The sequence below is a fragment of the Vicia villosa genome, unplaced genomic scaffold, assembly GCF_029867415.1.
Source record: "Vicia villosa cultivar HV-30 ecotype Madison, WI unplaced genomic scaffold, Vvil1.0 ctg.000045F_1_1_3, whole genome shotgun sequence".
NCBI classification, from domain to species: domain Eukaryota; kingdom Viridiplantae; phylum Streptophyta; class Magnoliopsida; order Fabales; family Fabaceae; genus Vicia; species Vicia villosa.
In genome coordinates this window covers 316,034-331,610 of record NW_026704979.1, presented here as the reverse complement: position 1 = coordinate 331,610, position 15,577 = coordinate 316,034, and the positions used below count along the sequence as shown (strand labels likewise).

The window sequence follows — 15,577 nt, the reverse complement described above, 5'->3', positions numbered from 1 at the left end:
AATGTAATAATGTAGCTGAAACTACGTCATTCTATCAAAAAGCAATTATGTGGATCGATTGGTGTGTCAATCCGATCTTGTGTATTAGGTGAATTGTGTTGGGTGGGTTGTGGGAGATGTTTTTGACTCTCTTTTTGTAATTGTTGGTTAGCACCCCTTATACTTTTTTCTAATGCCATCTTTGATTATAAAAAAAATCAAGATTTACATAATGACATAAATTACTCTATCATAATAAGAGAAAAAAATTAGACCTTAGCTTCAGTTTAGACTTTAGCCTCAAATTTTATTCCTAGTATCAATTTAATTTTTCATGGATTTTTTTGGTTGATTATTATATCATATACTAGTATATATATTTTGAAAGGATGTAATGGTGAGTTACTTAAAATTCATGTCTTAGTGTGCCTAAAGCTTCAAGGGAAGTTGCCAAGGTAGACTTTGTAGAGTGTGATGTGGTAACAACTTTTGTCATTTTCATCATTTTACAAACCGACGGGGTTTGAATCCTTTCCATTCATTGGTAAGACAAATTAATAATTATGTTAATATTAAAAAAACAAGTATGTCAAAACTCTTATACTTATCATGAATTCGAATTCAACTTTAGACAATGTCAAAACTCTTACTTACACCCTTCCTTATGTGACTTTACTACCTTTCTATCTCATGTCATATATATATATATATATATATATATATATATATATATATATATATATATATATATATATATATATATATATATATATATATATATATATATATATATATATATATATATATATATATATATAAAAAATTTAGATAGTCTGGACAAAAATAATTAATTATGCTGGACCACCGACTATTCATCTATTTTAGTTGTACACTCTGTTTTTACTAATTTTGTTTTTAATTGTCTAAAAATTGACTATTAGATTGAAGAATATAAAAACAAAAAAGTAGGGGGTTGAGCCCATGCGCATGACTATAAAACCGTTTATATATATATATATATATGTATATATATATATATATATATATATATATATATATATATATATGTATATATATATATATATATATATATAAAGATTTTTTTTTAATTTATAAGTAGAAAGATGGCGTGTGGATTAAACTAATGAAATATGCAATATCATGTATTATTCATGAGATGACATAGACACCTACCAAAGTCAAAAATCAGAGTAAATACAACCATGGGTCACTATACCTTTCCATCACTACACAAATTAATACTATTATATTTATAATAACATAATTTAAAGGAAGAATCAAATTACAACACTAAACTTAATCCAACAAGAAACCTTGAAAACCGACACAAGGGAGAGTTGCCATTTGGGGTAGAATCATATAAAAATGTTCATGGACAACCTTACCATAAGAGTTTATTAATATTAATGAGGCTTCACCATTTTTTTTCTTGTCATACTATTAATTTTAAAAAGTCTTTTGTCAAACAAATTATAGTCAGAGATATTTAATTGCATACTGCTAATTCGAAAACACGACATTATATTTATTTATTTTTAAAGAGTAAATTTTTTATTATAAGATTATTAAAAAAAAAGTCTTTTTTTATATGAAGTGTGTATTTATTTTTCCTAACAACTACATAGATTAATCTTTAAAAATAAAAATATCATATTTAAAAAGTTAATTAATTAAATATAATTATATTAATCATAATAGTGTTGGACACCATTAACAAAAGTCAAACACCTTATACCCCTTCAAATAAATATCTTAAAAAAAATATCAACTATAAAAATTTGTCAAGCTTTAAAGCTTCAACTCACCAATTAGAATTTATTGATTTTTCCTAGAGAAATAGAATGCTTAGGGAGAATTAGAAACCATGAAACAACTTAATATTACCCTTTTGATTCTCTCAATCATATTCATCAATCATGTTAGAGCACAAACACAAAGTTCATCATCACAAGATGCTGTCTCAAATTTCCAACCAAGTCTTGCTGTTGTCATAGGAATCCTAGGTCTTATGTTTGCACTAACATTCATTCTTCTTATTTTTGCCAAAGTATGTCATCATAGACAACTACTTCCTCTTAGTGGTGATCCAAATAATCAACTATCAACTCTCATGAGATCAAGGTCAAGATTTTCAGGTATTGACAAAACATCTATAGAATCACTTCCTTTTTTTAGATTCTCTTCTCTCAAAGGTTCAAAACAAGGGTTGGAATGTTCAATATGTTTGTCAAAATTTGAAGATGTGGAGATTTTAAGATTGTTACCAAAATGTAAACATGCTTTTCATATTGATTGTATTGATCATTGGCTTGAGAAACATTCAAGTTGTCCTATTTGTAGAAATAAAGTCAACATTGAAGATGAAACAACCTTTGCATACTCAAATAGTTTAAGGATGTTGGTAAGTGATGAATCAAACATAGAGATCTTTGTCGAAAGAGAAGAAGAAAAAGAAAATCGACATGGTTCATCGAGATTTAGTATTGGAAGTAGCTTTAGAAAAATCGGAAAAAGTAGTATTAATGATGAAGAATTGCTTATACAAAAAGGATCAGAAGAACGAGAAGAATGTAATCATATATGTCAATGTCATACTGGTGACACTGGTAACAGTAACGTTTTTAATCAAAAGTGTCGGTGTTACAGAGATTTTCACAAACACAACCATCAGATTACTATATCTGATGTTGTGTTTAAGCATAGATGGAGTAATGTTAGTTCTTCGGATCTTATGTTTTTGAATTCGGAGATGATTAATGCTACATCGAGTAATAGATTCAACAACATGGAATCAAATTCTAATGATGGACCAAAATATGTGAAACATGATGGTGAGAAAAGATCAGTTTCGGAAATCACTGGTGTTTCTAGATTTAGAGAATTTGATATGAAGAAAAGGGTGTTTGGAGATTGTTCATTGGTTGAAAATGATGTTAAAGAGGAAAGAATAAGGAAGCTTTGGTTTCCAATTGCAAGAAGAACAGCTGAATGGTTTGTGAATAGAGAAAATAGGTCTCAACAAAAGTCATTTGTAGATGTATAATTCAATTTTCACCTTCCTAAGGTACATAACATATGTTTGGATTTAGCTCCAATAAATCTACGTTGTTTTTTCCCGATAGTATACCGTTAATACAGTGATTTATAAATTGCAGTCTGCATCCGCAAATAGAATTACAACATAATAGTTTTAGAGGACTCGGCGATGGGACAGTGGCACAACCCTAGTTATGAACATATTTATTATTTATTTTTGTTTGAGTTTCTTTGCTTCATTTATTCTTGTTATTTGTATCAAACTTGGTTAGTGCTTTAATGCTAGAAAAAAAAACAGAAATATTTGTAGAGTTAAAATTGAATGAATTATTATTTTTTGTTTTTTTCAATTTATTTAATTGATATTGGATTAAATTACAACATGACAGCTTAATGTTGCTGTGATGAATAAGTCATACTTTATATGCCTTCCATTATTTTTTGCTTAAGATATTAAATTGTGCATTATTAACAACTGAACTTAAGCAGCAAGTAGATGAAATTCCACCCTGGTTTCATAAATAATTATGCACTTCTTGTACATCTCTAAAATCAACAACATTGCATTTAATAGCTTAAAATGACAAAATATTTATAAATATAATAAAATTGAAGTATCTAAAATATTTATAGTTAGTAGCTGAATAAAAAAATCAGATGCAAGGGTCACGGGTTTGAATTTCAGTCACTAGGTCACATGATAAAAAAAAAATTTAAAAATGATATCTTCTTTATTTGTATCAGTACCAAGCGTTGACACTTGAAACGTTAATTAAAAGTATAATTAATCAAAATCGATTTCAATTTACAATTTTGAATACATTCTCTTAAACGTCTAATTTTTCAAAAAAAAGTTATTTTAGTGTTTCTTAAACTAATCACTTTGTAAAATATTTGCAGATTTTTTTGTTATTTAAAAAATGAAGCAAACAAAAATAGTACATTTAGTGTGTCCAAAATATTGTCAACATATCTCCTGAAAAATAGAATAAAATCCATGTATTCATGAAGTTTTGTAAACCAATTACTTGTGTCCCAATTATGCATGAATTTATGGAGTAAGCAAGGTATGCAATTCAAATGCGCAACAAATTTAATAAGCTCAATGTCATTGTCTTGACGGCACAATAAATTAATTTATTTTGAGCCACAACCGTGACATTAATTTAATAGATCACAAAATATTATTAAGGCATATTCATTTTGCTTAAAGATATGGATCGACATTTCAAGTATTTTAAAATTTTCAAATAATTCACACAACTCATTTAAATCTGATAATTCATTATATAACGGGCCAGTTTGTTTCAGCTTTAAAAAAATAGATTTTTTCTTTGTATTTTTTAAAATAGATTTTCTAAAATCGTTTTTCAAAATATTACAAGTTTTTTATATTCGTTTTTTCTAAAATGAAACACTTAATTTGACATCCTATAACATAAACATACATAATTAAGACAAAAATTTAGTCAAAATCATAATTTTTTCAAAAAGTTGTATTTCAAAAATGATTTTTATGAAAATCTATTTGAAATAGCTTCAAAATTAAGTGATTTTTTGAAATTTTGATATCCAATTTTTTTCTTCATAAATAGATGAAATACCTAAAATCACATTTTAAGAATAACTATTCAAACAAAATTTTCATTTGAAGCTTTTATATAAAGTTTCTTTATAAAAATTTTTTTCACAAAATTTGATAACACTATTAAAATCATTTTTAAAAAAAGCCAAAACAAACGGGCTCGTAAAAATCATTTTGGTGAATGATTATGTAAGATGGGAGTTAAAATTCATTATAGAAAGAATGTGACATGCAACTCTATATAAGACCAAAATGTTCTGTCATAAATATGTAAGAAAATCACATACACAGCCGTAAAAATCAATGTTTGAATTCTGATGATGACATTTAACCTAATAATATTAACTTCTGTAAGTTGAACTAGGATTTACGGACCAAAATGTTCTGTCATAAATATGTAAGAAAATCACATACGCAGCCATAAAAGTCAATGTTTGTATTCCGATGATGACATTCAACCTAATGATATTAACTTTTGTCAGTTGAACTAGGATTTACGGACTTCCACTCAATCATTTTGTTAGGAAGATTCTACACAACGTGTGTGATGCAATGATACCTTTAGAATGTTAAAATTCAGACATAATGAATTATGGTCTATTGTCTAAAGCTTAGATTAAGATAGAACAATCCTTCAAATACTTCTATACAACCAATCATCTTCATAGTATCTTGCTCCCCAATGCAACATTGCATACCATTGAAAACAACAAAGTAGTTAAATGACTAACACAAATTAGAAACTGAAAATTAAGGTATGCAAAGGACATCATGAATGAAGAAATGAGGTGAAAATTGCACTATGTTTAGCACATGCAAAATTTTCATTAGGCAACCTAACACTAATAGGGTTGAAATGAGGTGTACCATGGTGACTCAAGTAGAGAAGCATAGCTCATACAATCTAACTAACTTTCATAACAGAAAGTGACTATTATAACAGAAAATGGAAAACAATATTACATTATGTCCACATGAGATCAAAAATTCATAAATTACTTATATCATTAAACTGAACACAAAAACAAATTCAATCATGAACACATATATATTATTTACAACATAAAAAAGAGCAACTATAAAAAAAAAAATAGTATAAAGTTAAAGAGATAAAGAGATTAATAACATATATTAAACCTATCCTACCCATTCAGCAACAAAAAGATTGAACTTGGGAGGATATTCTGGCTCTAATGCTCTCTTTGCATTTTATGGTCAATTGCATTCTTAGATTGCAACTTATCCAAACAAGGAAGCTTCTTTTTCCATCCGCACAGACGCTTCGAAAGTATACTTCCAAAAATAGTACTTTTCTTTTGCCCTATGGAAGTATAGTTTCGGACGAAAACACAGTTGTTTCTCGTCCGGAAGTATACTGTAGGGAAAAAGAAGCTCGCGACTTCGAAAAGTAGATAAAGTCATTTTTTTACCAATCTTCAAGCCATTCAGGCACATTGAGTTCTTCTACTTCTTGTGACGGGGACTCTATAGAAGCACTACAATCCTCCAAACGAGCTTCCAAATATTGTGTTACACGAGAAGTAATTTCAGGAGGAACTGGAAAAGTGCGGTTTCTAATCGCTTCCCAGTCGATACCATTAAACCATAAGTGATTCTTAACAGAATCGGAACCTTGGCTACCAAGTCTTGTACTTTCTTCCACCTCAAGTAACTGACCAAATCAAATATAGAGTGTTACGTATACATAGGTATTCTCATCTCAAGCATGCACCGCGTATATTTTTTATACACAATACGACAACGAAATTCGTCAACAATCTTGATGGTTAATGCAATTCAATTACATGGTTAATGAATATAACTAAGTGAGGCAACTCATTAACCATCCACAAAACACAATTAACAGAAATCATATATATTTTATTTCTTGGTATATATACCTTGGAGATGAGATCAGCAGCTTCAGGGCTAAAAGTGTCTGGAAGATTTAGTTTTCTTTTTGCAATTTTGGCAACTGTATCGAGTTCGTTTTCTCTCCAAGATCCAAATGGCATTTCGCCCTGCAACATAAAATACACTAAAACTCCCAACGCCCACCTACACATTATCATCAATAAACTTGTCAGTTCTGTAACACACCGACACCGATGAAAAAAGGTGTGTCCGTGTCCGTGTCGGTGAATCGATGGTTGTTTATACAAGTTTTAGTTATACCAGTCGGCAGGGAAACCGTGGCCTTTTCCCAAAACAATCTCTGGAGCTAGCGAATCTGCCATCCCGCAAATTGTGAATGTTCGCTCATCAGATAGTTTCTTTCCAAATCTGAAGTCTACCAGCTACAAACAGCAATATGCATTTACGAAAAATTAATAACATGATAACATATGAATCATGATGTCATTATTCCACAGCACGGCTGCCATTAATGACACCGATAAACATGAAAATGGTGAATAAATAAAATTTCAAACCTGTATCTGTCCTGTTTGATCCAACATCAAAACATCAGATGAAACACCTCTATAGAGAACACCATTCTGCAATTCAAATACGAAATGCGCCGAGGAGGAAAAGTTAGATCATCGTATCCACTAGCCGAAAAAGCAAGGCAGAAAAAAAATAGATACAAGACCGACCTTGTGCAAGTCTTCTAAGGCAGTAACAACAGAAGCAGCGCAAAATTGGGCTGCTGATTCGCTAAAAGGACTTGAGAGTATGGAAGACAACGGGCAGGCAAGACGAGTATTTAGCAGTATTCCAGCACATGAGCGGTCAGCAATGGTGCGTAAAACTTGTGGTACACAAGCTGAAGAGCTCATACCCTTAATCAAATCTCTCTCTTTCAAGACTTGTGATTCTTTTCCTAGTCTTTTCACTTTCGACTTGGAAAATTTCTTCAAAGTAAGCACATTTTCTACAAGAAATATGATTTCATGCAGTAAATTGGTAAGAAAAAACAAATCCAACATTTTTTTTTATCATTAGTCGAATTCTAAGCGAGAAACTTATAAAATATTTATCTACCTGAGTCTCTTAAGTTTGCGAGTCCAATCTCAGAACAATCAGTGGAATATAGCGTCTTTCTCCACTCCTACCAAAGAAAAAATCCATAAGCTAATTTGTCAATTGCAAGTACAATTTATCCAAATTTAGAAAGCAACGAAATACTGTTACCAAATCCGTGAGCTGGACTTTATCAAGGGATGATAATTCAAAGTTTTTAGTCAATTCCTTGGAATTGTCTCTCGACCTATTGTCAAATTAACTCAGTGTCAGCGATATAAAGCTTGATTTTAAGTGCAACATATAAGAAAATAAGCAGAAACGAAAGTAGCATCGACACTTCAGATTTAAACCATGACTGGTTTCGACACCAACACGACACCGACCCATTACATTCAGTCATTCCATTTTTAAAAAAAATTATGATTGGAGTCGATGTATCAGTGACAATGTCGTGTGCAGTGTCTGTGCTTCCTAGGAAGAAACCACTAAGCTATTGCTTGATACATGCACATATTAAGACATACTTGTGATCTTCCTGAGTAATCTTTTGTAAGGGGCCAATAACGGATTCAAATTTCTCCTTTGATAGTAAAGCACATACAACATCATCGATAGCAACAGCAGTTAAGGAACCAATGTGTTCTTCATCAAGAAGGGACCATTCACCGAAATAGCTTCCCTCTGGCTTCTCTATTGACAATTCTGTTCCATGTTGTTTATCATCATCATCATCATCCTCATTTTGAATGTCATTATTGAGACTATTGGTATTTGGACTTGTCAACAAATCGGCATCGAAAGTTATTTTTACTCGTCCCTTTTGGATGATGTACAATGCAAGGACTTCATTCTGCAAAGACATACCGAAGAAGCTAAAGAAAAGAACAAAGCAAAATGCACAAAAGTATCTAAGCAAAAATTCTTACTTTATCGATTATTGTCTGTCCACTTGAGAAGGAAACTTCTGTAAGGGAGTCGGAAATTTGACTCAGTTGTAAAATTGATAATCTTGAGAGGAGATCTACAGACCGAAGTAACTTCAACGATGATAAGTTAGAGAATTCCGACATTAAAATCCCTCGAAAATCTTCTCGCTTTAAAGCCCAAAGAGTTCCTTTTGTTACGGCACGCACAGAAGCCTGGAGCGGTTTGTTGTACCTGTAACACCACATTTCAGATATTTTTCACGTCTAAAAAACTACAACAATTTAGTAGAAAGTCCACAAAAGAGGTGGTAGAGTGACTCACATAAGAGCGAGTTCCCCGAAGCACGATAATTTTTCGGCTGTGTAGCTCTGCAAAACCCTAGGAACCTCACCATCTTTTTCTTCCTGTCATAGTGATAAATGTGGAACTACAATTGTAACACATCGCATAGAAACAGACAGAATTCTAGACAGGACTTAGGTACAAATAGCATCCTTTATATACCTGAGTCGCCAAGACCTCAAATTCTCCGCTTCCGACAACATAAAAGCAGTCACTTTCCCCACCCTGCAAAGTATAACTTTTATCACACTTCTACACTTATAAAGGGAAACTTCAATAAGATTTAGTGCAAGTTCAATTCAATAGTCCTAAAATGCATTTTAGGAAAATGACCTGTTTGACTATAATATCCTCAGCTTCGACTTCGACTCTTTGCATGCAATCCAATAAAACATGACACTGAGAATCAGTAAGTTTTCGGAAGAGAAAATGATCCTTCAATGCCTGCTCTATGTGTACCTGTTTCATACGAAGATGAGTCAAAGAGAAAATAAATCTACAAATTTATAGCAACACATCAATGTTTGATATATCAATATCAATAAACAAAAATGAAAAGCGAAAAATGAATTGGGATTTACTTCTTCCTCCCATGTCTTTCTGTGTGCTGAAGATGGAGGAACCCAACCTTGTCCATTCTCAAGAGAATTTTCAATTGCTCGAAGGCGTGCCCTTGACAATTCTTGCCTTACGCGATGGTTTCTAGCATTCCAGCCAAAGGTGGAAGGCGACTCTGAACCTGTCACCTCTACAACCTTAGGGGCAGGAGTTTGTAAGACATCGCGAGAACTTGCCGAGTGAGCAACAGCGGGCTGATTCAAAAGACTGAATTAGTTGCCAATAAATAATAAACAAACAAGCAATCTTGTCAATTGCACATCGCAAAAAAATAATTATTTGTTTACAATACGTGGCAATGAACTATGAAGCACGGACACCGGAAACACAACACCGACACTGACACGTCAACACTGGTAATAGTTTGAAAAAAATGAATAAATTAAACGTAATCACAATTGTCGGTGTTGGTTTCGGACACCGACACAGACACACCTTTTTTTAGAGGTTTCGGTGTTACAGAGGTAATGAATACTGAAACATTTCTAGCAAACAATAAATGTAAACAGAAGCAGGAGATAAGAAAAACATCATACTTCATTTAGGCCATTTATATGCACAATGATTACTGTAATATCATCTGTACGAGTCTCGTACTGTAGCCAAAGTCGATAAGATTCTGCCACTATTGCAGCACAAGCATCGCGCGGATCTTTGAATTTTGCAACCTGGAAGCAAGATAGGAAATTAAGAAACAAACATTCAACTTAATTGAATGATAAACCAAACCTAGTTCGACAAATGCTTTTAATCAAATTCACAGAAAATAGTTCTATGAAGGAGAAAGATTTTCAGCACTAAATTACCAAAAGCATCAACCAATTTAATAATGTGGATCTCAGCATTGAGATTTTAACCTTTTTAGTTACACTTCTCAATTATTAATCAGACTAAATTTCTTTCTCCACACCTTCTATGAGACAAACTTGCCAAAAAGTCGAATAATGCATATGTGCCTCTTCTAAAGGTTAGAGAAAATTCCTCATTTCCAATTCCAAATAGGAGAGGCGCAGTACCTAACTAATATCAATAATGCTAGATCCCGATTACTACCAAAATAAGATAATTTCATGAGTGTTATCAATCCTAGATCACAGAAAATAGCAGTTTGTTCAAATTCCTCTACGCAACAACGGTGTTATAGTGTGTGCCGATATAGTTATTATTTGACAACATTTAGTGCTAAATAGCGCATCGGAGAACAATAGCAATTTGTAATTTGTATAAGTTCTGCTATGTTATAGGCACTAATTAACAACACTGAATAACTATTTCAACAACTTGCTTTTTTAGCAAACCCAAAAGCAAATTGTAATCATATAAAGAGTAAAAAGCAAGACATATTTTCTCACAAATCACAAACTTAAAGCAAGAGAGAGAAAGAAAAGTGAAATAAAAGAAGTTGTGCCTACCATATCAACCACAGTTTGGCTAGAAAGAAACTCAAAAACTCCATCACTAGCAATAACAAAAAATGGATGATTATGTGTGAGTTCAAAAGTAACAATCTCAGGAACAGCAACAACACCAATACTCTCCGCAATAGAATCACCAATACTCCTCGTAAACGCAGTACCAGGATACATCCCGTTCGGAACCCACAACCTAGGAGGATCACCATCATCACCTTCTTCATCACTACCCCAACATTGAACATCAGGATTCTTTAACCCTTCAATTTGATCCAAAGTAAGTACCCTAGCACCACAAAGTTTCACTCTTTCCAATTCATCAACCCTAAACGGTGTCTGATCAATCGACAAATCAACCGCCACAACACCACCCTCACCACCACCACCATCTTTCCCTCTCTTCTCAGCTATAACCGCCCTCGAATCCCCACAATTCGCCACATAAACCGTTCTCCCTCTAACCAAAACTGTTATCGCGGTCGTCCCACTCATATTATCGTCTAAAATATCACTATGCAACTGTGAATTCGTCGCTAAAAAAGCCGAATGACAAGCCTCAATGGCATCAACACTAAACTTAGAGTTCCTCAACAGATTCTCACAAAGCTTACGCTTCACAAACTGCGAACACTCTGCTCCGAACTCACCATGACCATCGAAAACACCGAAAAAATGATCATTCACATCATTCCCAAAAGGTGTATGAATACAAAAACTATCCTGATTGGCCTTATCAAGAGCATCAGGATAATAACCACGTTGTGAAAGATAAGAATACCGTAATTCATAGTTATAAGAACCAATTCTCACTGTTCTTGACCCATCAGCAGGTAAAAACTGTGATGAAACCCTAGCTAATCTTCTAATTCCAGCTTCTGAATCTCTTGTTAAGCTTAATTGATTCAATTGATCTCTAACTTCACCTTCAAATGGTGAAAAGGGATTAACTTCATGAAACTCATGTCTTGAAATTGAAATTGCATCATCGTTGATGCTAGAACCCTTGCAAGTGTCACCTATGCAAACTCTTGAGTAAATGCAACCCATGAATCAAAATCTGAACTTGGAGAAAACCCAGATTTTAGAATTTGCATTAACGTTGTTGGTGGTGAAGTTGATCAAGTTTGATTGAGTTAAGATAAGAGAAGTGTTTTGTGTTTTTTTGTGTTCTTTTTGTGTGTTTTTTTTTTTTTTTTGTGTTTGAAAATTTGAGTTTGGAGTTGCAATTTGGTAATGAGTGTGGATGAAATGGAACTCAATTATTAAAAGGAAAGGAAATTTTTTGGATGATGATGAGCCACAAAATTGTTTGAAATAAATGAGGGAGTTTCACTTGGGAAATAATGGTGAATAAATGAAAATAATAATTTTGTAATAGTAAAATACTAGTAATAATAATAATAAATTTAATAGTAGAATTTATGAATAAATTAAATTATTAATCAATAAAGTAGTTCAACTTTAAAAACAATGAATATTGCTAACTTAGATATTATTTTCAATTTTACTATGATATTTAAGATTGTGTATATAAATAAAATAGAATTAAATGAATAAATGGCATGGAACATATTTGAATTGATTAGTCAAATTTAGAGTTCTTAATATGTTGATTAACAAAAATTTGAAAATTTTAATAGAAAGTGTAGCTAAATAAATTTTCAAAATTAATTATTAAATTAGTTAAGAAATAATTTTTAATTGAGAGTGTAACTGAATAAATTATTCAAAATTAATTATATATAGCATCTTAAATTAGTAAAAAAATTATTATTATTTATAGTGTTTTCGATTAGTCAAAAAGTAAGTGCTTATGGTAAAAAAGTCATTAAATTTAAATTTATTATTAAAAAACATAGAAGTTATTAGTAAATTGTTTTAACAGTTAAAGAAAAAAATAGTCAAATTAAGTGTATAAGTCATTTTGAAAAGTTTATTGAAAGCAACTAAAACTGATTTATGGGTACACCAAAAAATTCTTTTTTTTAGGTAATTAAAAAATTCTTTTTAAATACAGTACTTTAACCAATAATTTTAGAGAAACTCTAATGTCACCCCTTTGTTTCTTATGTATTATGCGCGTTGTCAAAAATGTCTCCTGTTTGTGTAGATGTATCTTTGAAAGTATTTTTTTATTTCAAAATTCAATTGTTCTGTAGGTGTATTTACGAAAAATTTCAACAATGCATCTACAGAAACATTTGATCTTATATTCACGTCAAAATCTTCTTCTCCTTTATTCAGCAGATGAGGCTGGGAGTTGTTCTATTAATCTTCTGTATAAGAATCTCACCCGTGTGGCTAATTAGGAAGTGTGTGATGATTGGAAAAGCATATGGAACCTCCAAGTCCCGGAGAGAGTCCGATGCTTTGTGTGGACTATGAAGCATAATCGTTTGTTAACTAATAGCCTTATGAGTACTTCTGATTTTGGTAGAGATGGTTGTCTTCTTTGTGGAGCTGCCAGAGAATCATCAATTCATGCTTTAAGAGATTGTAAAGTGGCAAGAGATTTTTGGGATAGTGTTGTCCCTAGCAGCAACAAAAGGATTTTCTTTCAAGTGAATTGGCAGGATTGGATCACTCTCAATCTTTGTGGCTACATGCATAAAGATGATGATTGGTGTAATTTATGGGTAGTTACTTGTCATACTCTCTGGAATTGGCGCAATAAAGAAGTGCGTGGTAGAGATTATCACAAGCGGATAATGTCAGAGAAGGTATTATGAACAGATTTTGTCAGTACAAGGAAGCTACGCGTTTAAACTTGAATATTATGGACAGGAGGAAGGAAGTAAGGAGCATTACCTGGTGTGCTCCTATGCAGGCGTTCGTGAAGCTTAATACCGACGACGCCCATAGCTTGAATGGTATGTTCGGATGTGGTGGCATTGTGAGGGATGATAAGGGCTCTTGGCTTGAAGGATTTTCGAAAGGTCTCAGAATTTGCAGTGTACTTACAAGTGAATTGTGGGGTGTCTATCTTGGAATCAAACTTGTTGCTGAGCTTGGTTTTAGGCGAGTTGAAATCGAGATAGATTCTGCTAAGGCGGTAAAGTACATCTATAAAGGAAATACTAGAATCATGAATGGAGGGAATTTGGTTGTTCAAATAAGAGCACTTATGAATAGCTTTGAGATGGTGGAGTTACATCATAACTATCGGGAGACCAATGTTTGTGCTCTTGCTCTTGCTCTAGAAGGCGAGAATCTAGCTGGAGGAATTATTCATTATGGAGAAGCTCCTAGTTAACTTATTCCGCTAACAGTGAAAGATTAAGAGAAGCTTTTCTCTTCTAGGACTATTGTTGTTTAGTGTTTTTCCTTTCGGGCCTAGGCCCTCCTTATCACAAAAAAATGTATATACATGATTTAATTTCTCTATGAGAATTAAAAAAATCACTATTAATACTCCTTTTGTTTTATTTGACTCGAGTTGACTCATTTAAAAGATCTCTCGTTGCAAATTTATTGGTAGATAATGTGCAAATACATTTATAAATGTTCTTTAAATTTTTTATATTTGCACTATCGTCGTTAAGTTCCTAAACCCTGACTCACTTAAGTTCTTACAATAGAAACACATTCTTTCTATTTTAAAATAAAGGATTAATATTTATTTTCACCGGTGAAATTTGAAAATTTTCTATAAAAAAATTTTAAATTCACTTTTTTTATTTATTATTTATGAATATTTATATGTTTTTGCCTCTTCATTAAACTCGGTAAAAAAAATGTGACAATGACATACTAAAATATTTTAATATTTTCCATTTAAATTTAAATTACGTGGGTATTGATTAATGAATAGCATAAAAATAAAAAAATGATGTCATTTAAATGACTAATTAGTTATATTTTATATTTTTAATTTGTGTGAAAAAGTTTAAGACACATTTGTTTTATTTATAAAAGAAGGTTTTTTTGTCAAAATTTTTTATATGAAAAAAGTGATAGTAATAATAATTAGAGATGTTAGTGGTTAGGTGTTGTTCGATGAAAGGAAAGGAAATGAAAAGTGAGAATTGAATAATAAGAGTAGCAATCAATATTGGAAAAGGATGAAAAGTGATGGTGGAGTCATGGAGTGAAAAGAAAAGAGAGAGGAAGAAAGGGTTGAATTATGAATGTGTTGTTTTGTCGTGACTTAAGAGTGCATGTGTGGTAAGGTCATAGTAACAGCTTTTTTGTTTCCTTTGATTTGATTTTAAATCAACTTTTTCCTATTGTTTCATTCAAACACTTCATGCGCCCGACAGCAATTTTTATTTTTTTAAGAGTTTGTGAAAAAAAAAATTAGGATATTTTTTTGTTCACAAGTTTGGAGGGGAGGAGAGAAATTCGAATAAGAAGGATTGAATTAAAAATATATATAAATTTTTTTTGGCAGAGCTTTAGAGGATTAACTCTTATTCATAATAGTAAAAATTCTCTAATTTGAAGAATTTGAAATTTGTATTAAAAATTCTCTAATTTGAAGAATTTAAAATTTATATTGAATTAGAGTCAAAGAAAATTGTGAAAGTATAAAAACTAAATAGTGGATTTTTCCAACAAATGACTTTCATTATTTTTTAACTAGTTTCAATTTTTTTTATACTACCTCTAACACAAAATTTTTATAACTAAAAAATATATTAGAGGAGAAGTTTGAAGAATTTTGAAAGGTTTAAATAAATTGTCTAAATAT

The 15,577-nt window shown here is 31.6% G+C and overlaps 2 protein-coding genes across 2 annotated transcripts; one reads left to right on the top strand and one right to left on the bottom strand.

Annotated features, from left to right (window-relative positions):
- The first annotated feature begins 1,791 nt into the window (after positions 1-1,791).
- On the top strand, positions 1,792-3,506 carry LOC131622971 (E3 ubiquitin-protein ligase ATL42-like). The gene has a single exon (XM_058893975.1). It carries the CDS (start codon positions 1,865-1,867, stop codon positions 3,041-3,043), a length of 1,179 nt encoding a protein of 392 aa, XP_058749958.1. The 5' UTR covers positions 1,792-1,864; the 3' UTR covers positions 3,044-3,506.
- A 2,015-nt stretch (positions 3,507-5,521) lies between these two features.
- LOC131622977 (protein phosphatase 2C and cyclic nucleotide-binding/kinase domain-containing protein) lies at positions 5,522-12,179 on the bottom strand. The gene is made up of 15 exons (XM_058893980.1): positions 10,888-12,179; positions 10,012-10,143; positions 9,439-9,669; positions 9,191-9,316; positions 9,020-9,082; positions 8,837-8,919; positions 8,515-8,746; positions 8,113-8,438; positions 7,757-7,832; positions 7,607-7,673; positions 7,219-7,496; positions 7,054-7,119; positions 6,797-6,918; positions 6,523-6,679; positions 5,522-6,293 (listed from the first exon to the last, which is right to left on the bottom strand). The coding sequence occupies exons 1-15, from the start codon at positions 11,932-11,934 to the stop codon at positions 6,048-6,050; spliced, it is 3,252 nt and encodes a 1,083-aa protein (XP_058749963.1). The 5' UTR covers positions 11,935-12,179; the 3' UTR covers positions 5,522-6,047.
- Positions 12,180-15,577: the final 3,398 nt, after the last annotated feature.